This window comes from Bombus flavifrons, chromosome 11 (assembly GCF_040668555.2).
Source record: "Bombus flavifrons isolate JBK064 chromosome 11, iyBomFlav1_principal, whole genome shotgun sequence".
NCBI lineage: Eukaryota > Metazoa > Arthropoda > Insecta > Hymenoptera > Apidae > Bombus > Bombus flavifrons.
In genome coordinates, this window is record NC_138452.1 from 2,331,991 (window position 1) to 2,355,785 (window position 23,795).

The window sequence follows — 23,795 nt, forward strand, 5'->3', positions numbered from 1 at the left end:
TTAGAAATCGCACGAGTACGTTTCGCCAAGGATTTGTACGCTATTTTCACAAGCTTCTCTTCTTTTCTCTTCACTTTATATTTTTTCTTCTATTTGTATTTTTACATCGAAGAGATTTTTGTGTGTTAAGCTGTATGAAGCAGAACTCGTAGAAAAAAAATGATTTTTAATTACTCAACGTTCGTAGACTATAAACGTTTGAGGAAACGAGTTAATGATTAACATTAAAGAGTAAGTATGCGATAAATCGTGAAACTCGTGTTCAACGTTCATTTCGTTGAGCGATATCCTCGAAGTTGTGCCTCTTCTTCTGACACGTCCTTCTATACACCGTCGTAGATAATTTTATATAAATCCATATTCTTATGGATACGGTTAGAGATACTGTGTATTCTATGCATTTTTGTATCTTTAAATTTCCCAAGCATCTGCACAAATAGAATCCACAGGGAATGTATTAATAACCGACACGATATTAGACAAGAAACGCCAACTTAGAACAAACAATCGTTTGTCGTGATCATAGTACGTTCGTGTCAGATGAAGGCAGACTTCGCAATTTCTACGATCGATATCCGTGCATAAACTCATATAACGTGTTACGCTGGTAGCGATTAGTTACACAAACGATAAGTTAGGCCCATTTTAGTAATATCGTAGTCACTGTCAATGCGAACATTCCCTTAACAAAGACAATTCATCTGATACATTTCGCAGAATCAACAACAAACAACCATTTAGAACAGATAAATCAACGCGATAAACCAGAAGCAGAATTTTTATCGTCCTACACTATGACCTTTTTAACTGTCCTATATCAGAACCTTTGGGCGAATAGAGGCCCAGTTTCAGCGTAAGTTCTTTCGGCTTCCTAGGAGCGTTTCTAACAGGAAAGGGACTGAATTGCGTTTTTGGACTGGTCACAGTATTGAAATTATTATCAGCTCCTTTACTCGAGTGTCCTATATTTCCTAAACTAAGAGATGATTTCTTGTAACTGCTGGAACTTCTATCGGGTAATTCTGCATATTTCCCAACATTCATCTTGCCAGGGAATTCCGGATGAGAAACCGGTCGTTTCGATTCGTCAGAGAGACCTGATGAAAGTTTCGAGGTGTAGTGATGATTGATAGTAGAAGGAAAGTGATCAGGAAACTGACGATTCGGTGATAGAGAATGATAATCTCGGTGTCTCGTCGGTAAATACGATCCTGTCTCTGTTCCAGGTTCTATAGGAGGTAACGTGCCTAAGTGTCTATCATAATCCGTCGTACTCTTGGTATGAGTGTACTCCTTAGGAGACAAAGCGTCGTATTTTCGACGAAGAAGGTCAGGAGATTCGCTGGGATAGTCCAGAAACGAGGTACCACCAGTATCCAAGATTCTCTCCTCCTTAGAAATATATTTCGTAGGCGTTAACGGTTCGGTATTTCCATTGCTGAAATAAGGAGACTTGTTCGGGGTAGTGATCGATCTACTTTCTGGCTGGAGAGACATGTAATCGGTGTTAACTTCTCTGACTGGATCATCGTCGTATCTGACACGAAACTCTAGCGATTCCTTCGTCATCATTGGACTCTTCAAATGTAGATCATACGTGTTGATCGAGATCTCTGGTTTATGGTTAATGTACTCGAAAGCGGTATCCACCACAGGTTTCTCATACGTAGCTGACACAAATGGATTAGTGGAAACGTGTTTAGGTGACAACTTGGGCTTGAAGTCGAAGGTCTTGTAGGGATCGTAAGAGGTCTTTAGGGGTGAAGTGTCGTATTGAGCCGGTTTGGAAGTGTACCTCAATGGTGACACATCCTTGAAGGGCGACGTATTTGGAACGTACGGAATCGAGGACAATTCCTTCTGTGGAAGCTCCAGAGTCGGATCTGGTAACACCTGTGCGGAAGAGATCTTATCGAGTTTCTCCAATTCTCTGTAGATGTCTATGTCGCTTTTAGGTGACGAGTCGTCCACGTGATACTTCGGTACGGCGTATGCCGTATATTTCGGAAACTTGTCAACGGGAATGGACGGTTCCTGCGTCGAGCCTAAGTCGCTTCTCGTGTCAATGGAGTCATTGGATGATTTATAGGAAAATACGTTAGTTGAAATACTGGACAGATCCAGTCCTTCGATCTCGCTAATATTCTGGCTGGATGGTCCTTTGTCCAAACTCACCATACTAGCTGGAGAATGATCGTCGTAGTTTGCCAATAATTTCGACAATTCCTCGTTTATCTTACGATCTATTAGAGCTTCTCTCGTGTTCAAGTATTCGTGGGATATCACCTCGTCCACGTCGAAATGGTCCATCTGCTCCGTTTCGTCGATCAGAGAAAGCTTCGATAATTCCTCGTTGATCTTTGCATCAAACTCGGACACACTGGTAGCGGTCATGTTGTCGAAATCCTTGAAATTGATTCTCGCCAATTCCTCGTTGATCTCGTGTTCGTTTAATCCCATTTTCTCTAATATCGGACTAAAGATCTTCGAAATCTCCTCGTTTATAGGGCTAATGGTAATTTCTTTCGATATCTCCTCCAGGTCTGGCAGACGCTTTTTTGCCTGACACGCAAGAATCTTCTGAAGTATAGCGGAGTTTTCTTGAATGATCTTCAACGCCCTGTCGCTGTTCCTCCGCCCATTGTCACTCTTTTTACGAGGCTTCACCTTCGTCCACACGCCCAACTTCGACTCCCTGCCATCATCTGTGCCGTTACTCTTACCACAGGCCATGGTCTTCAATATGCTGTCGCTATTTTCGTCGATATTGATCTTCGGATGTACCACGTACGATTTTCTGCTTTCTCCGGTTATATCTATATCCGGTATCTCCAGACGATGTTTCGAAAAGTTCCTCGCTGAATCACTAAAGGTATCTTGCCTCCTGGCCTCTAAATTCTTCATATCCTCCCAAATATAACTGCTCTTCTTCGTCAACATCCCATTATCCGACGACCCATCGTTTGCTTTCGCCTCCAAGTGTTTAATATCTTCTAAAATGTCACTGGATCTCTTCTGCGCGATCGACGTTGAAAATTCATCGGTGGAAGCCGATGACTTCATATCAGCGTACCTTCTACTGTCCAAACTGCTTGAACTTCTTTCCAACAACTTCGATCTATCTCTATATCGATAGTTCAAATAATGTTTATCTAGCTTCTCCTGAGGCAAAGAAGGTACCACGTCTTTCTCCGATGACGGATCATCCCCTCCGTCATCAAAAATATCCTTATCCTTGCGATAGTAATCCGTACTCGTTGTTTGATAATACTTAACATCACTAACATTGATTCTTCTATCCGTCAAATTAATACTCGAGTCTTCTTTCCTCGTGATGAACTCTGGTCTGACGAATGTGTCACCTTTTCGTGCTATACCGTCTACATCTTTCATATCAGACGTCTTTATGGAAGAGTCAAATTTCGACTGATAACCTAGGAACTTGTTCGACTCCCTCGAACTGGTCGATTTCTGCTCAGGTGACGTTTCGTTGCTGTCCAAACTGGATTTTCTTCTAGAAGCACTGTACGGGGACGTCGGAGTTTTTTGATTCGGATTCGAGATCGGATAAAACGGCGAGGTAGCGCTGCTCAAGTCCATTGGCGAGCCTGACACGTCATCTTGGCCCCGTCTACTGAAATTCGAGGTATACTTTATGGAGTTGGCACTTATTGGCGATTGCAGGTCCGAACTGAACGACCTCTCGGAAGACTTTAATTTACTCGGACTACACGATTCACTGGAGCTGCTCACGACTAGTTTTGGGCTGGCTTCTGATTTCTGCAACGAGTCCATGCTGATAGGTGTCGCCGAATTGGAAATCTCATATATTTTTTTCGCGTCGGTTTTCGTGCTGTCCCTCGTACTGTCTGAATCTGCGGAATGAAGAACCAAAGTCTTCGAGTCTGAGCTAACTGACGAACACAGGGATTTGTCCATAGGGAAATCTCGAGATTCTGATCTAACCGGCGTCCTTGGGCTAACTGTCAGACTCGATGGTTTCGAATCAGGTCCCATGGTTTCACCTGAACTGAATGATTTGTTGCTTTCCGGTGTTTTAGGACTCTTCACTAGGTCTGAATAAATTTTCGTTTGAGTCGTCTGTATTCTATCGTTATATGATGTGTTCTCTAACGTTCTATGTAGAATTTCAGACGTTTCAGGAGTTAATACAGTAGTATTATGCGTTGTATGTATACTGGGTGTCACTCTGCTTAATTTTTGATCAACTGTTACAGGTGAAATAGGAAGATGACCAACGTAGGCCTTGCCATAAAGCGTTCTTTCAGTATTCACTGTGTCTGCAGTGTCACTGGTTAAACTTCCTACTTTTGAAGTTTCATACGGTTTCAAGTCCAAAGATATTCTATTAGAGAAATCGAAGGATGTTTTATATCGATCCGATCTAATTTCATTTTCTATCTCTACATCGAGGCTTGATTTATCCGTGATTCTATCGTATTTCTTGTCCAAGGATGCTGAATAATCCAAGTATATGTTTAAAGAATCTTGTTTCATAGTCGTAGTTATCTTGTCTTCAGTTTGGTCTTTCTTGATCGTCGCAACTTCGTCTCGAGGTATATCTACAATCTCGTTTGTTGTCTGTTTAGATCGATGTCTTTCGTGCACTAATACTTCATTTTCTTTCGAACTGATCTTACTGCCACTGAAACCTAAATAATCGTACTCGTTCAAGTCCAATGACGATTTTTTGATGAAATTACTATCGGAAGTGTAATCTATTGATAGATCTGATATGGATTTCTCTTTTTTCAATTCTTTCGTCGATTGTTCTTCCGGTGATTCTTTGCTCTGCACGCTAAATTTTTGAGGAACCATGGAATTATTGTCATCCTCTGCCGATAATCGTCTTATTTGGTCGGTGATCTTAGCAATTGATATGTCACCAAGGTTTTCCTCGGAGCTTTTCGAGTCCTTCGAATCTTCGACGTTGATTGGTTCTACCTTCTCCTCGAGAAACGAACGATCGAGTGGCTTCTCGCGAATCGGTGATCCGGTGATTCGAGAGCTCTTTTCCTCGTCTGTTCCGACGACACAGGATTCGGATGCTGACGTCAGGTCTTCGCTGTCAACGTCACTGAGACGGTCCGGTTCGTCGCACAATTCCGTCGATGTGCTGTCGCTATCACTGTCACCGTTACTCCGCTTTGGAGAAGCCAGCTCAGCTTCCGTGGATTGCATTGTTACAACGCTGCATTCCACCGTTTCTGAAAGGTACATGAAGGTACATTGGCCCATTATATACACTTGAATACAATTTGATTATCATAAAGGCCGAGATATTTTTGTGAATCCATTAAAGTTTTATAATAATTTTTATTTATCTGCCTCTTGTTGTTTCATTATAATATTAAATTAACACATACATGCTAAATCAGCGGTGTAAATGCAAAGCATGTTATTTAATTTCAAGGATACTTCCCTTTCTATCGTAGGTAAAGCAGATACAAACTAACTGTTGGTAAGAATCATCTACCAACTGATGATACATGTGAATACAACCTGTAGTTTCCTGTATTACCATTTATCGGTGCTTCATTACCTTTAATCGATAAGTAAACTATTTTGTCAAATAATATATTTAAAAACTAGCAAGTGGTGAATTAGAAGAAACAGAAATTTACCTGCTATCTGCAAATAAATCTTATAAGAACACTTTACGGAAGTATTATTCGTGTTATTTCTACCTGATAAATTCGAGGGTTTCTGCTTCGGTTTTTTGGTGTCTTTCCAGTGAAGCGTGACGCCTTGTCTGTCCCTTCGGTTTTGATTTAGCGTCGTAGGTCTTATCTTCGTCGTTGCAGCACCAGAAGGTAGGCTCAGGGGTCGATTCTTCCCACTCACGAGCGCACTTTTGCCCACTAAAAGATGATTCATGGCCTGAGAAGTAGGAGGTGGTACCATGGTCTGCCTTGCACATGCAGCTGCGCCAGGAAAAAAAAGTAACGTATGCATTCTTGTAGCCGTTCAATTTGCAACAGACATACTTCCATTGGTCTTATTCTACTGTCAAATGCCTTAATATATGCGAAACATTTATGTCAAGCACGCATCTCAAAAGCGATGGAGGAAACGAGATGATTTATCGTGCCTTAAACCTTAGCAAAATACATTTAATTCTATGATTAGAATCTGTAATTACCAGAAAGTATAATATGCGCTTGTCGTTGACGTTCGCGTAGCTTGGCGTACTGCTGTTTCAAAGTGGTAATGTCCAAAGCGAGCCGTTCTCGGTCGCTGCTGGGTGCCATTGCCTGCAGCGCTCCAATCGTTTGAGGTATACGATCTGCGAACATGTTTTTACGATGTGAAACAACTACAGCTAATATCATAACGGTACAATGATTACAATGTTAACGTATTTTTATTTCGTACCTTTCTTCAATCGCTGTGCCATACTGAACATCGCAGCAGCCACGGCCAGTCTTTCATCCTCCTCCGTGTCGCTGTCCTCGTCGTCGCTCAATTTTCTTGCCCAAGGTGTGATATTGTATCTATGTTTCTCTCTTAGCCCCGTTACACCATGCAAAGATCCCATACTAACGATATTCTATCAAAGTGACACAATTATATCATTCGTCACGTATTCGATCTAATAATTCTTTCAATAATTCTATAAAGAGTTTTGGCAAACCTTTATGAGGTTATTAGTATCCGTGAATTCGAGCATCTCCCTTGTCAGCACTCCCATTATACTATAAAACTCATCCGCCGATGTCACCGTCATAATACGACTGAAACCAAACAATATCACTCTATATGTAACTGAACAAACGAAGCTATAGAATTATAGATATTCAATCCGATTCTACTTACTCGGAAAGTCCTTCCCAGATGGCCAGTGCGGTTCTAAGCAATATCTCATCTCCTTCGAGAAATATGAGGTCCCATACGCGCAGGACAGCCTCTTGTGGCAAACAGTGACAGAAAAGAGTAAGGAACCATTGCATCGTGAACACATTCGTCAGAGGTGGCTCGTAACTGCTGCCTGAACAAATTTTTGTTGTTTTTTCGCGAATAAGATAAGCCAGTACAACGCCCCTGGGACCGATCTCGCAGTCCCTACAACTGAATTGAACAGAGAGTTACGATTGCACAACCAGTTTGGTTACCTGTCGCCTTGTCCTTCGCGTCGTTCTGCAGAGCCTCCAGATGTTTCGAGAGCTTGGGCAGTCTGGCCCGGAGAAGATCTCGAAACACCGCCATGTCGACCGACAGGCCACGGAGGTTGTCCGCGAAGTAACCCTCGGGCAGGACACCCTCTATCAAGTAGATCATCACCTTCACCGCGGCGGACTCGGCGCGATCCATTACTTGCAAAACGAGAGCGGCCAACACGTTCAGGCCCTGGCAATAGCCGACGGACTTGTTCCATCGGGCGAAACCGAGCAGAACTCGACGAAGCACTGCTTGATTGTCTCTGCCAGCTGCACCGCAAAACAGACTGCAGCCCGTTCTGTGTAGGTCCTAAAAAGTTCGTTTAAATACAGTGTGTATAATGGTGTACATGTTCGTGCAATATCACCTAAGCTTCAATATTATAAAATTCTAAAATTATGACTTATTAATATAACATAATCGTGAATAATTGACTATTCAAATATTTTTATGATCTTCGACGTTTCTATACATTTCTGATGTATATACATGTTCAGATTCGTTGCAAATTTTAGCAACATAATCACGACAATAATGTCGTATTACAGTGCTAATGAAATTTCAAAATATATTGCGTAGTATATTCAGAAATAGTTTGTACAAGTGTTCAAACAGGGTTAGGTTCGATTTAGGTTTATAATTATATTTATAATGTGGAATACTTAATAAAATAAAATTTGTTAGAATTTTCCAATAGCGATAATATTTATAACAGGCGGTGTATATAGGATTTTATACTTATGGAACTCTAACAGGACGAATTACGATTCCGATAGAAACCGAAGGAAAATGAAACGAGCTGGCTGGTGACTCGGCCAGATTCGTTAAAGGTCAGTTTTTCTCGTCGCAAGCGAGTTAATTGGAAGGCTCATTGGCGACACTTAATTGCTCGGCGTCGAAGTGATTGATGATCGAAATTTAATTGCGCGTAATTATACGAAGAATGAGGGCGAATATAAGGAAGGAATTGTAGCAGTGGTGTCAGATTTTCGTGGACACGTGAAACGTGAATGGAAAACTGGTTTCGACTGTTTTCGTTCTGTAAAGGAAGATTATTTGGAAAGTATTTGGTTGGAACGTGGGAAAAGTAACGGAGAGTGAAAGCTATTTGGAAGTTGGGAAATATTTAAAGTGCGTGGTTTGAAACGTTGTTTGACGACAGAGATAAAAAATATTAATAGCTATTTATACGGCGAATGAATAATTCAGTAAACGAACGACGAACAAGTATTTATTAGTAGTCAGTTTGAAGTCCTATTAGTTAACAAGCAACGGAAAATTACTTCTTCCTCTCTATCTAAATAAGCTTGTACTTAATAGCACTCGTTAATGATAAAACAAATAAAAAATGTAAGTCAATCAAAAATGTAAAAACAACGATATATACATGGAGAAAAATAAAAAGGCATGGATATATATTTGCATTTCAAATTTAGAAATTGCTCTCGAAAAATCATGTCGCTATCGTCATTACGACAGCCAGAGATGGTGAGCAATAAGTTCATAAGAACACCGATGTACATGAGCAACTGTTATAAAAAGTATGTACGTTCCGCAGCCTTACTTTAACGATTTGTATACCAAGCTCTTCATCGTCAGGATTGCTCCACTCGTTGAAGCAGATCTTTTCAGCCTGCTTCCAATCTACGCCGCGCTGCTCTAGATGACGTTCTGCCAGTGTCAGCCACAACTGTGAAATATTTAGAAAAAAAGAGCATAGAGAGAAATGAGGATGCATTCTATAGGACAATAAGCTGGTAGATGTTGGAATCTAGTCTGATACTCGCCTTCTTTCGAAATTCCGGCGGAATTCCTCCTGGTAACCTGGCAACCATTTTCATCGCGTCCAGCCATTGTATAAAACCACTTTCTCCTGGTTGCGGCGTCAGGCTAAATCTCATCTTCGTGTCTTCGACTGTAAATTCAATTTATGCTAGAGAAATATCTGGGGTTGATGAAGAAATTTGTGCAAACAGCAGTTCGACGTTGCTATGAATAAAATGAAATTGAAAAGAAGTGAAACGAAAAATATAGAGAAAAATACAAAGATATTCGAGTAACAATCCTCTAACTGAATATGGAACTTGTTAAACATTGAAGATTAAAAAGAAAAACGAGAGGGTCGAGGATAGAGAGGACACAGGCACTCGTTAAATTGCTCGAGTAGTATAAATTGCGTTGAACAAACAGAAACGTTAATATCTGTAATTCGATCGAAATGTCAACTCCCATTCAGCTTGGTTTACGAAGTTTTGCAATCAAACGTCAGATCTAACACAAGGCGACGCGCAGAACAAACGACGAAAAATGGACAGTTAAATCGGAATTGAATGCTTCGATCATCATGAAACCTCGAAGCATATTAATACATTTATCGGCCAGACGGCTTTATCGTCGTTAATGCTATTATTTAATTAGCCGTCGTGAATCTTCGAATCGGATACATGACACACTCTGCGTGGACGACTTGAACTCCGTCGATATTTTTACGATTGATCCATTCGATTTTGTAAAACCTCAATTCAAAATTTTGAATTTTTGAAATCTGAACTTGAAAATTTATTTTTTAATAAATATATTAATGAACATATAATAGTATATTTATTTAACATATATTTAATTACTCCCTAAATGAATGTCTCCTTACTTTTATAGTTTCACATAAACATTTTTCTTTTCTTTTTAAGTATAGGTACGAAATATCACTTCAACCTATTACGGATTAAAATGAGAGGAACATGTTTACATTGAAATCTAATTTAGTTAAATACGAAATTATTAACTAAATAAATGTATTTCGCGTCAACAAGTTGAAATGGCCATATGTTCCATTATAAATTTTACACATGTGAACTGATTTCCATTATCCCTTTGTTGCCCAAGGATAAATTCCGCAAATTCCGTAACTCGAATCACCCAGTACATGTAACCGAATCTCCTTTTGAACTGCAGGATTTTGTTTGAACGAAAAGTCCATTAATAGAGACTCGTTCGACTTGAAATAAAGTACGACGCCAATACGTGTGATCAACTTTTCGAGAAACTCGATTCTAACTTACTCAATCGTCAAACGTTTCATGAATTTCTAGTAGTTCGTGGGAGTACATACTTTGCATCCTTGGAATTTATGTGCCTTAGAAGGAAATTCATAATCAGCGAAGCGCAACTTAAGATTTCTGTTGTGTACACAATTAAAAAGTATTCGAATTTACACAACGAAATAATATTTCCCGTTACTAATACAAGAGTAAAGACTCCTTCAAAAGCATCGTTGTTGACTCTTAGAATGACGGAGACAAAGTTACATTCCTCCGTTCCAAGAAGTTGCCAATGCAAGCATCGTATCAATCTCGGCAAACGTTTAAGTTACACAATAAATATTACCATAGTCGATCGTAAAGAATCGCCCAAGAGTCTGACTCTATCTATATTTAAAAATCCTATTTCGATCAGTGGCGAACGAATCAAGCAGCAATTACGGCACTTTCGAATCAAGTCGAAAAATGAAATCACATCGCATTCGGTGATCTCGTTTTCAAAGCAAAAGCGATTCAGCCGAAACGAAAACAGAGCTTTGAAACGTAAAGCTGCGAAGCGAAAGTTAATTGAAATTCGCATGCACAGTCGAACGAAACGAAACCAAACGTTGATTCCCATTTGCTGAGAAACGGAGCACACAGAGACAGTCGCATGCACCGGACGTTGAAATTGTTTTGTTCACCTTCCAATTCTTCGTACTTCGAGGCAGAGCTGGCAGCGTACGCGGCTCCTGACGCGAAGTTTTTCAGGGAGTTGAAAAATCCGCTCATTCTCCAATTAGGAACGCCGCTCTTTCTTCTTCATCGTCACTTTCACCTCAGCCGCCTCTTGTTGTACGCAGTGCAGCCGCCTTTCAGCCGTTTTCGTGATTCATGATCCGTCGACCTTCCGCTTATTTCCTCGGGATCATGTTCGCTAGTCGCGCTCTGCGAACCTTCTGTCGTGCGAGATGCATTTTTATCACGTGTCTGAAATCCCGATGGCAACGTTTACCTCGCGCAAAACCTTCTCTAAAAATAACATTTGTCGGCGTTACGCGCATTCGATCTCGAGGGAAGTTTCTCCTCGATAACGCTGCGGTCGACGCTGATACGTCATGGTTGTCGACCAGTTTGAAAAGTTGATACACCGTGAGTTATGAGCAGAACAACTAGCCGTTATTATTCAACACACACGTATCGTATACGATAGCGTTCGAGTACTATATATGAAAATCGAACGAAGAAATTCCTTTAGTTACGGTTACGAATATGCATGTGTATTGATAAAATAATAGGTAATCCTATATGTACCGAGAGGAGCCGATTATTAACATATGTGCCTTTTGCTTATCCAAATGGTCGAATATACATAAAGCTTAAGTATTGTAGAGAACAAACGAACTTAAATAGCTACTCCACTGTTAAAAACAACGAAGGAATTATTAATTTCTTAAAAGCGTATCAAGGAATCAGGAAGGTCAGCTTGAAAGCATTAATTTTTAAAAAGCACGAGCAATTTTCTAGATCGGGATCCTGGTGACAAACGAAAACGCGTTCCCAGCGTGGTTTTTGTTAATCGCGTCTACATGAAGTATACCACCTGTTACAAAGCGTTTAATGCGGACGTACCACTGATACGTAATGCACGCGCTCAATTCTACGAAGAAGTTGGTGATACTGGGACAAATCGATTGGTTATCAGTGTTTCAGTTGAAAGCATGTGACGCACGGAGCGTAACGTATACATTGGAAATCTCTGGTCTTCCGATGGGATGAAAATTTTTAGTATAATATAAATCATTTGGCGTCGATGAAAAGTTAACAGATTCGAATATCACTGTCGAAGATAAAAGCGGTTTGTTCTTAGACTGTGTTGGCAATAAAAAGAACAAGTTTACCACGTAACTATTTTCAATATAAATTTCTTCATAAAATGAAGACATTTTTAATAATGCTCAAAGTATACTGAGTTAACGATAAAAATAACGAAAGGTCATTTGAAAAGGTTGTTAAATATCTTCTAGATTCGTCCGAAAAAACTTAGAGAATGGTCTAAAAGGCTGCATATGGTTGCTACGCACCCCACGAACACGTACACAAGCACGAACCAACATCAACGCGAGCACGTACACGTTCACCGCGAATCGCAGCTTGAAATGAGGCATTAACATCGGTCGAACTGGTGTATCGAACGTTTTGATTTATCTAATCCTATTCAGCCGTTGAATACACATCGATTTCTCCGCTCTTTGAAGGCCTACTTATTTCTTGGCCAAGGAAAAGGATGTCCCCCCTCCTCTATCGAATAGAACGTTCCAAGCAAAGAGAAGCAAAAGAACTTAAGGAAACTTTCAACGTCCTCTTTCCCTTCGTCCTGTGTTCGCGTGTACTCGAAGCTGCACAGGTACGAGAACGATCATTGTCGTTCGATAAATCAACGTGCTTCGACGCGGTCAAGGAAGCTACCAAAACACATCCCCGCGAGACTGCTCCAGGGACGTCTTACCATTGTCAGTGCGCGAATCAACGTCGTGAACGTGAAGTGGACGGCTTGTCCTCGGGAAAATCGCACGTCGTATTACGCATCTGGCCTCGTGTCACTGAGCACACACGTTCCTCGAACACTCACCAGAAGCACATTCTCGTAGTGCACCCCTCCGACACTGACGCGTACTGGTTCACCCTCTTGTGTACGTGAGAGAGAGAGACAGAGAGAGAGAGAGAGAGGGAGGAAGAGAGAGAGGGAGGAAGAGAGAAAGAAAAAGAGAAGTCGGGGGTATAGAGACACACAAATCGTTGGAATTTACACGACGCACTGTAACGACAATGCACACGACGTGATGTTTCACTTTTTGGTTCAGACCAAACTTTCTTTTTTATGGACAATTGTACTGAGCGAGAGTATACAATCAGGACGACGACAACGACGTGGTCGTAGACGAATACGTCGAGTTAGCTTAACGACCACTACGCCGGCGGAAGCACAGAGATGCGCGCGCGCGCGTACGTCCGCCGTGAAAATAACTATGGTGCCTGGCGTGTATGGGAGGGGTAGTTGTCTCGTGGAACCCTGCAATAGGCACACTGAAGCCGTTTCACGAACCGTTCGCTGTGGCAGCCTTAGCGATCAAGCCACTCCCGTTAGATCGCATGCGCTAACGCCCCCGCACCACCCCACTGGTGAGGAATTTGTGTCTGTGGGGGTGCTCGCGTGCGCCAACGTCTTCGCGGCCAACGGGAACGCCGTGACCGCTCCGTAGGGGTGGCTCGAATCCGGTTATTACCTTCTTTCCCTTGCATCTTCGACGACGTTACCGCGATTATTCCCTTTCTGTCCTGCTGCTGTCTTTCGTTTCCACGAATACTTCGGGGTACACTTTCTCTTCGTTGTTGGACGAGTGCTGCGATTGAATAATTGGAGGAGCTCTTCCATTATCTTTCTTTTTCTTCTTCTTGTACTTTGCTTGAGAGTTCTTTTGTTAGGGAAATGGGTATTCTTAAATAGAGTTACCCTTGTCGTCGTGAGAAATTATTGCAGTATTTTCAATGACTTTTGTTATCTTTGTACGTTGCTTCTCGTTATTGTGTTCGTTTGAAGGTAGTTTTTAAGTTTTCAGTTATTTTTATTGCAATGTTCCGTCATAAATGAGTATTTCCATAGCGTACGCGACAGTAGAAGTAAGAGATTTTATCACCACGTCATATCGCGGTGCAGCAGTCGATTTTAATCCGCGTGCACAACAAAGCCATGTTCCTTGGATCGATGAACTTATCGACTCGGTCCTTTATGGGTCAGTCGGAAATGTCGTCAGAGTCAGTAGCAACACGACGAAGAGACTAAGGCCATCAGATACATTCGTGGATATAGTGTCTATCTCGACGATCCTCTTGAGTATAAAATAAAGCTCTCGAGATAAAAACTGAAAAATAGCTGTTATTTTTGTAATGCTATATTGCTCGTGTTCCGTTCTACATTATTAATAACCTTGCCAGCGTGTGAACTGATGTGTTCTAACTGATACGAATCGTTGTCGCATAGTTAACGAACTAGTATTTACGTACATATATTGTGCATGAACTTGATAATCTACTTTACCATGAACCATTCTATTTTTCTCCCCCTATAAGTATTATATATTTGTTTCATTCAAATTTAACGAGGTTTCAAAATTCACTCTATAGTCAAATTTATAATAACTCATTCCGTAGTTAAATATTGAAAGTCTGAAATATGCGCATGTAAATATTTGCTTCTGATAAAAGAATAGAAATGTGAAAGAACTATGTATATCGTTTCGTTTTCTTCCGATCAGAAGCAATGATTATTAATATTAGGCATTATCGTTGACATTGACAACTGTCGGAAATAATTAACAACAATGTCAAGATATCAGCGATACGATTCATTTTTACAGCTAACTGGAAGAAACGACGAAAATGAAAAAATTTAAGTTATCGACGTCTTTCGATCGCGTTTCCAGGACTCCTATCTCGTACATGGAAAATCTGATCGAACATGAATTAAAGACGAGCTTAGCGTTTGTAGATAGAATTACCTTTGTCCGTATCAACAATGCTACATTGCAAGTTCATATTCGATTGAAACACGCGATCCTTTTTGCGCGAATTCGACCCAATTCAATTCGTTTCAATCCAGCTGGAGTCTCGTCTGACCGCTTATTTTCAGCTTCCGGGGTTATTCTTTCTGTCGATCATGGTCGAGTTCCAATGGATGGTACTTCCAAGCCAATGTTAGTAATTTTAACGTGTAGTTATTTAGTGAAACCGCAAGAAATATATTTTCTACGAGCTTTCTGTTTTCTTATTTGCAAAAAGGAAAGTTTAATACATGACTCGAGATAGAATATAATCGTCCAAATAAAATTGTAGATTAAAATTAGATAGAATTGTAATCTATATCAAAATATAATTCGAAATATTTGAATAATATAACGCTAGAATTTAATATTTAAAGACGTTAAAAGATAAAGGTTGAGCTGTTGTGAATTAAATATAAAAACTAAACTGGTGTATACAGTTTACGTGAAAAAAATTGCATTTTCTGCGTGACGCGAGCCAGGGGTATCACGATAATCGATGCAATCATCAACGCATAATCCGCGCGGATATATTCAGCAGATACGCTCATTTCGCAAGACCATGTTTTTGCCGCTTTTGCAAGCACATCGGGGTAATGGCTTGGAAACAGTTACTTAATATTTTGCACGCTCGGTTGAGCCATTGAAGCACTCCGGCAAAGGACAGAGTTTAGAAGCTGTGTTTGAAAAATTGTGCGAGGTCGATAAGTTTCTCGAGTTAAGGATGAAAAATTGTTCGACGAAAGCGTCATCTTGTCCCGAGTAAAACGAATACCATGACCAGGATCGTAGTGAAGGGAACGGTGAAATCGGTAATAAAAACTAATAAATTGATAAATGACAGGAAGGAGATTAATTCTGCGTAAGTCGATAATGTAGAATTACAAACTGTTAAGTGCAAACTCGTTCCAGAAAAATATTTATGATTTTTTGATTACCTAGACTAGATCCCAAATAATTTACTCGCCGTACTCGTCGTACTTACTGCATATAATATTAAAACAACCTATTTTGAATACCAAATGAAATTATTTGACATGTTTATCATATTCCTATTTCAGATGACAATCTGTTAAATGCAAAAATTAAAGGAGGATAATTATAAAATTGAATAATATAAATATAAAAATCGATATTGCATATAGAATGAAAATAATTGCATGTCCTTAAAAATGTATTTATTAATTAACTATTTGTGTTCATTGATTAAAACACAGTGAGAACGAGAAACAATTACATCAACAATTAGATATAAAGTCATTTCATTCGCATATTTTTTAAAGAATTGTTGCAGTTTTAAACTTCTTAATATAGATAATTACATTTAAGCAAATTAGGTGAAGTTAGGATCCGAAATCAATAAGGATCCTACTATTTATATATATCTTTACGAAGTATGGAAGTACCACGAAGCACTTAGTCGACGATGCTCTTCCAAATTAAATGTCGCACACTAAGGTTCATGGAAACATGTGTGGCTCCCATCACTTTTCACGAGAGTTGTTCGAATCCATTACTTTTTCAATTTCTATGTGTACCTAGGTCGAAGCTGACCTTTATAGGTCAAGTTGAACCAACCCACTGATCGAGTACCTGCCCGGGACATTGTGCACTCTGTGGGCAGTCAGTGATCACTTTATCCAAAATCATCCTTTCGGAATATCTGACCACGTCTGAAGAATCCGTTTCCAGTAACTATTTCTAACAATAGTGATCCATTTAAAATCGATCATGGCAAATGATCTATTACTGTAGGAGCTTCCTTGAAATGAAACGAGGACTTAGAGAAGTCTACAAGAGCATACAGAAAAATGATCCTACTACAGAATTGTTTTCAAGAAGTCAGAAATTTCAGTAATAAGAAAAAACCTACATGTACAATATACAGGAGATCCGCCATAAGATATCGAAAAGAAAAATTCCAACAGTAAAAACTGCAGTGCAAGAGTATCTAAAAAAGAGAAATAAAAAAAAGGGAGTGCAAAAGTACTAAAAAAGGGATTCCAATAGTAGGCACGACAATATCGATAAAAAGAATGCGAAATGTCATCGACATTCGAGAAAAATAATTGACATATATTAAAATAGGTGTTTAACTACTAAAAAATAAAAATTAAGTGAAGCCAAGTAAACGACCTTTAAATTTTAATGTCATTATAATGTATATTTAAGTACACTTCAGCGACTTTAAGTATAACAGTATGACCACTCGTTCGTGTGGTGAAAACTCAACCATAAAATTGCTTATGTGAAAATATCACACGATATAAGCGAACTATGCAAAACTGGAGGTAAACACAGATATGAAATGTTTGCCTAGTGGTCGGAGCGTGCCAGTTTAGTTGTGCATCGGCTCGCGCGATGCATCGGGTTCATCGCACTAAATGCAGATCTAAAGTTAAAGAGAAGACCGAGGAAAGTTCCGCATTTCCGGTTCGCAGGCGCAACATCATTAAAACTTTATCAATGACGCTATGCCGCGAGGTTCAGCCGCACTTACCGCACGCCGGGCATGCGTGTCGCGCACGATACGCGCGGCAAAGTCTAATTATTGATCACCGAGCGCGCGTCGTGCCACGTGAAAAAGAAGGCCTTCTTTGTTTTCCGGACGAGTCGACCATCAGCGTAATATTTTTCGCGATACGCCATGATAATAACACATCAAAAGTATCGATAATACGTTTTCTGTAACGTGAACAATTTTAGAGCAATGCCTTCCTGCTCCAAAGTGGACGTGAACTTACAGAGTAACATGGTCGTGTTAATAACGTAATTTCATTCCATAACAGTACATATTAAGTATTATTTTTTCCATATTTTTTGCAAGTATGGTGAGGAGATCAAGGTTTCAATAAAAAATCGGGGAATAGAGAAATTGAAATTGCTAGCAAAAATCCATATAGTTGGACGATAACTTTGAATTCTCGGGCATGCGCAGCAGACGCAGCGTAAAACACGAACTTTGAAAGTTGTTTAGTAAAGTAGTGACTAGAAAATGTATTTGCATACCGTTGTGTTTATTATAGAATTTACTTATTAATTAATTAATTTCCAGTATATTATATTTCGTATTATCTAACGACGCTTTTTGACTACAAATTTCATACTATGAAAATGAAATGTCGAACTTGATTAATTTTATGTTTTAATCATTGTATATAGAATTATTGACGCGACAAATTTCATTGAAATAGATGACGATCGAACCCAAGGTCCCCTTTATAATTTAGGGATATTACACATAGGAGTTCGTGTTAAAAGAATTAAATATTGTGTTACAATTTTTAATAAGAATAATTTTGTAAGTTTGTAAAATATAACTTTGTCTTTCTTAAGAATTCACATAATTTGCATATCTGTGCCACAGATCTGGACACCGGTTCGAATTCCTGTTCCAACTGTTTTCCATATTTATAAATGCAAAACGACGATAAGATAAACAATAAGTTGCCAGCGGTTAACGAAGAGGCGGTATAAATCGCGCGGTTGTTTCTCGCGTCGAGACGAAACACGAAGATCGCTTTTGTGCGGCGACGGTTTTATTGTCAGAAAGGGAAATACGGAGCTTGAAGCAACTCCACGCGAACAGCTGTGTTTCCCTATTATATGAAGCTCTATTGTTTGTCCAGCGACATTATCGTCGACATTGGAAGAACGTTGCTGTTTGTTTAAACGCTACTTCTTTTCCCCTAAGCCAATTTTAGTGGTTATAAATGTCATGCGAGTAAATCATGAAACGATACGATCACTTAACTTAAAACTAAATGAAGGAATACCGAAATACAAGTGTACGTGTATGTCATGCTTGAAGTTCGAAAAAACCAACAACAAGATTGTAAAAATTCTGAAAATGTACTCACCGCATTTTGGGCTGACTGCCAGAAGGTGAGCCGTAATTATGGCGCATAGTTTCTCACATTTGGTGGCGAGATAATCTTTACGACGCAACTGCCGAATGAGTATTTCACCAGTGTGATTAATATGGTCGCGTAAATTCAGGACTAAAACTTGAAGCTCGTGCTCGCCTGAAATGAATTCAACATGCGTTACATAACAAGCAGGAAAGAAACTTTTAATCTCGTGAGACTTATAGTGTAACGAGCACGTACAACATTCCGAATTGCACGGGGTTATTTCGAAATTGGAGGTCGCGTGTTTTATATCCTGACACGGATAAAAAGCGAGACATTTGGAGAAATCTTTGAATTCGCGTTGCAATCTTGATAACGGCCCGAAAGGGCTCACCCTGTGTACACAGGGTCCGAAGATTGAAGTTTCCCAACCCTTCCGCTTATGCTCCTCGCTCACTTCGATGAAATGAGCGTGCACTCCCTCCGACTGTTTCTTTTCGCCTTTCCAGAAACATGTTCGTCTCGCAAATTCGTCAAAGTTTTCGATAACTAAGTTAAATTATGTTAACTTTCGCGTTAAAATTTAGATGGTAAGAATTGAGGGATCGACTCATTGTCTATAATACGTAAGATGCTTAAAAAGAATCTCGAATAACTGTTACGTGTCACGGATCAAATTTAGAGATTTAATGAAATGTCGTGTAATATAATTTCTCCATGTAGCAGGAGATAAAATTGATCCGTCAAATATATATTTTATCTTTATTTATAATTATTTATAATTGCTTCTTTTAATGCGTTTCTAATGTTTCTATGAAATAAATATATATATCGATTTATATCGATTTGATCATTTCGACATTTTTTCGTGATGTTTTAGCTCAAGACGTGTAATCTCTCCTCTGTATTTCCTTATGCATGTTCAACGAGGTAGAATGAAGCAGCATCGCGTATAGAGATAAAAGAAGTGCTTCTCCTTCAAAAAAAAAAAAAAAAAAGGAAAAAGAAGGAGGAAAAAGTAGTACTCCAAGTCAAAGAACCTTCGTGCCTCGAAGTCAACGAGGTCGCTTGTCTGTCTCGTCTCTACGACCTCTTGTCTCGTCAGCTCCTGCCAAAGTATCTTTGCCTAATCCGGTCATATTTCAAACTTCATGCGTTGAATTACGTTTAAATATCATAAACGAAGTGGCACTGTGCTCTTCATCTGCGACATTCGTGATTAACGCGAAAAATTTAGTTGAGAAATGCGATTTTTCACGCGATACAGCAAAAGTATTCTTATTTTAAAATAGAAGCTAGTATTTCTCTTAATAAAATGCTTTTCACTGGAACGTATCCAACCATTTCTCTTCCATAATTTTATTTTTAAGAGTAGCTACTGTGCTTCTGGGAGAAATATGCTTTACAATAAATGTCCTCGAGCTAACGTGTTTATCCACCACCCACGAACGCTCTATTCTTTCCTCCGACATATCCAACTCTTATTGAATTACTCTTACTTTTCCAGAGTAAACGCGCCTTCTGCAGGTGCTGATGTTGCGGACGTATCTTCAGGGATGAGGCTGTCGAGTCACTTTCTGATCGTCTTCTGTCATCGTCTGGCAATCCATAAATATCTAGCAACAATTGATCAACTAACGAAGACACAGTTCCTTTTTTCTTCTCGGGTGGATTCGGTAACGGTGATGGATATGTCTGAATGGAAGAAATAATATGCTTATTTGCATTGTATGGGGATTTTAGAACCAAATTTTTTAGAAACATATTTTACGTTTATTACTTTCTCAGTTACATTTACGTGGTATTTTTACTATATTTTACCAAACTACAGTGGCTACAAAAAGTATTAGAGCACGTCTTTTATTTTTCATTGAAACATTTTTCATTAGGTTTTACATTTTATATTCAAAGTATCAAATATTTGTAGTCCTATGAAAATACTGCTAAATAACAAGAATAATTTTATTTTTTACGCGATATAAAACGTGAATACAAAGCTTTTTCTTGTTCTCTTCGCTTTATCCCTATAGAATAAAATACTCGATATTGGTAACAGCAACCTATCTATGATCTAACCTACGCCGAGCAAGGATTAATATTTTTCTATAAGCCTACCTTCGGCTTGCAAATGTCATTATCTTTCGAGTTGTTAGCATTTTTGCAATCAGTTTCGATCACGTCCCACGTGTCACCCAACGATTTCGACCTCTTCAAATTTGTTCTCTCCACTTTGGTTGGCATGCAACTAGCCCTTCTGATCGGCTTTTTTCGATTCAATTCCATGAAATCCGGACCTTCCCATGATTTCTGAATCAGATTGCGTCTGCTTCTGTTATACAACGAGGGAAACTGATATCCATCTGCGCAATACAGCAAATTTCGTGTTTGTTGTGTGACGTACACGTCACCAAACACGCGCTCATTTTCCACGGCCACACATTTCACGCGGTAACTAATTTCCGCGTACTTCTTCAGAGGCATCACGTTACAGCTCATGGTTCATCAACGTGACTGTTAAGCTATTATACTTATTGGTATAGTCATTCGAGCTCACTGGAACTTCTTGTGGGTGGTACGAGGTTTAAGAAACATCGTGCGTACGATCGTTTCACCTCTTTTGACAATAGAGTTGATTATTTATGAAATGTCAGTAATATTGTTCCGCGAGAGCATTGAGAATACGTTTACGTCTGACTCGCCAGGAAAACATTTCACATTCAAACGGAATTCGCGCGCGTCAACGTGACAGAATGTTAGTTTCTCATTCTCTTGGTTATTACTCTCGTTTCAAGTTGCAAATACACAATGCTCGGCAACTTCAATGCGAAAGTTCGTTAGCAGGACCTTTCACACAATGCTTTAGTAACTAGTGGTATTAACAATTTAGGACTAAATTATTTATTTATTGTTACTTGTAACAAATGACAAATAAACGATAAAGGTTTAAGACGAAATATCCAATAGAATATAATTATAATTTGTAAAGTTGACTCATAGAACTTTATTTGTTTTATTGCGAACTTGTTACTGTTAAGAGAATCAAGTGAAATGCGAAGAGATATGAATGACAAGTTAGATATAAATTTCTATTCTTTGTGCCTGCTAATTGCCGAGAATGCTTGAAATAAATTACCAGCAACCAGAATTGAATGTACACAAAGTGGCGCATATGGAGATATAATAAAAATTGACCAAGTGTAGTTAAATGAACGAATAAATTGCAGGACAATACTTCTTTGACATTGGCATGAAGATGTAGATAATGAATGACCTTCTTACAATTGAAATTATCTAACATTTATCATTTTTAATATACGCGCACTCGTAATTGCTTCCACCGCGATTAGGAAAAATCAAGGCTGAAGAAGCGTTCGAAACGCACACGTTTTCATTTGCGTTTATAAAATGGAAGCGACTATCACCGTCGATGGAGTAGGTGCTGTAAATTGCGGAATGATATTTACAAACAACTCCATACGAATACCACCTAATCGCAGTTCGAAATAATAAATTAAATATATTACGCGTTGTCTTGGTCTTTGTTTAGGATTCGTTTAACGAAAGCGGCGACTTAATGTACACACGTACGAAAATACTAATATAGAAAATTTATGACACATTTAAATGTCACACGTTTCATACTTCCGCGAGAAAGAGTTTCAAATGTTGCGCAGGATATTTATAATACTAAATTTGAGTCATCGGGTGTCTATCTCTAAGAGAAATTTTATTTCACTTTTCACTTGTCATCACAGTATACATATTCACTTCAGAATTTTTAAAGACGATGTTTATACATTTAAGATTAGTATTATGTTTGCTTGTCGTGATTTTAATCTGTAATTTACTCTTATTACTAGCAGCTTTTATTCGTAACATTTTTTGTCTTTTTAACAGCTTTCGCGTCTTGGCGTCGACGAATATTTTTCGAGACTGTTTTATTGCATTCTCTACGCGTCGTAACCCTTATCGCGAGGCCAGTAATTCGCTTCTGGTGGCCAGACCGCAACTGGAAGTGGCGGCGATGATAATCGTTTCATTAAGTCCATACCTCCACTTACGTCGTCGACCAACTAAACAGAGGTGGTATACACAACAAACGAAACAGCTGTCGTTATTTATAATTGCCATGTGTCCAACGAAAACGCAAAGATCTCTTTGTATGTTAATCACACTAGTAAATTTACGCTAGTAAATACTGGCAATATTTCCTTTTCTTCTCAAACAAATATTATTCTCATAAAATGGTTAATATTTGAATGAAAAATAAAGATTAAAATTTGTATGACTTATTTCTCCAGTCATACTTCCTTTCTTCATAGATTGCGTAAGATTATTAACAAGAAATGATTTTTACTATACAATTAATTACATAACGCTCTGTTTGTTTTGCTTAAATTCTCAATAAGGGGGCATGAGGGGAAGTGTGATTTCAAGGCGGTCATCGAAACCGCTACTGTTATCGGCTGTTGCTGATAACGCGGCCGATGTAATGTACTGCACACTCAGCTAGAATTTTAAATGCTTGCTGGGTGTGCAGTAGTCGTTCACCTGGTCGGTTCAATAACCCTTTTCCTAACAAAAAAACTGCTCATCGAAGAAGCGGACCCCGTTTCTGTGCTCATGAGTGCAGATAAGCATAAAATATTCCTTATGGAGTAAGAAATTAAAACGACAGTGCTCGATGAACAAAAAGTTTCAATGAACCCTTCACTTTAATGTCCATTTGATTGGAAATAACGTTTATCGGACATAGAAACCAGAATTATATATCTTCTGCGACAGACGAATAATTTAATTTCACATTCAAATTTTTTGATTCTGAATTTCAATATTGAATTTTTATTTGAATTTAAATTAAGATTGAACTTTTTAACATTAAATCTAACTTTTGTGAATTCTTGTTCTTTATTTCGAAATTTTAAATTTAAATTTCTGAATCTAAATCTTTTAATTTCGAACTGCCAGAATTTATCACTTATATTCTAAGGTTTTTAATTTTTATTTTGAAACGAATATGACCGAGAAGTTGACCGAGCAACGTAAATCGATGCCCGTTTGATCGATACCAATGTCGCGTACAAGATACAGTCACCATAGAAACGAAACATTTATGGTCAATGTCGCAGCAGAAATTACAGCGTATT

The 23,795-nt window shown here is 38.9% G+C and overlaps 2 protein-coding genes across 9 annotated transcripts in view; one reads left to right on the plus strand and one right to left on the minus strand.

Annotated features, from left to right (window-relative positions):
* Nucleotides 1-23,795, plus strand: part of Timp (Tissue inhibitor of metalloproteases) — a 339,739-nt gene that overhangs the window by 274,152 nt on the left and 41,792 nt on the right. The window lies entirely within an intron of this gene.
* On the minus strand, nucleotides 628-23,784 carry LOC138185061 (serine-rich adhesin for platelets). 8 transcript variants are annotated; one of them, XM_069123676.1, is made up of 12 exons: nucleotides 20,764-23,784; nucleotides 20,148-20,343; nucleotides 18,658-18,822; nucleotides 8,967-9,094; nucleotides 8,744-8,869; nucleotides 7,134-7,488; nucleotides 6,838-7,009; nucleotides 6,656-6,755; nucleotides 6,397-6,571; nucleotides 6,164-6,307; nucleotides 5,709-5,945; nucleotides 628-5,228 (listed from the first exon to the last, which is right to left on the minus strand). In XM_069123676.1, exons 1-12 carry the CDS (start codon nucleotides 21,142-21,144, stop codon nucleotides 793-795), a joined length of 6,615 nt encoding a protein of 2,204 aa, XP_068979777.1. In that variant the 5' UTR covers nucleotides 21,145-23,784; the 3' UTR covers nucleotides 628-792. The 8 variants fall into 8 exon arrangements, with proteins under 8 accessions (XP_068979777.1, XP_068979773.1, XP_068979771.1 ...); XM_069123672.1 differs by lacking the exons at nucleotides 20,148-20,343; nucleotides 20,764-23,784 and adding exons at nucleotides 10,901-11,186; nucleotides 18,907-19,087; XM_069123670.1 differs by lacking the exons at nucleotides 18,658-18,822; nucleotides 20,148-20,343; nucleotides 20,764-23,784 and adding exons at nucleotides 10,901-11,186; nucleotides 12,706-12,940.

Coding starts and splice junctions, on each gene's coding strand:
- LOC138185061 (XM_069123676.1), bottom strand. CDS start 21,144: ATGAGCTGTAACGTGATGCCTCTGAAGAAGTACGCGGAAATTAGTTAC. Junction 20,344..20,763: donor ATGACATTTGCAAGCCGAAG/GTAGGCTTATAG, acceptor TCTTCCATTCAG/ACATATCCATCACCGTTACC. Junction 7,489..8,743: donor TTGGTATACAAATCGTTAAA/GTAAGGCTGCGG, acceptor CGAACTTTTTAG/GACCTACACAGAACGGGCTG.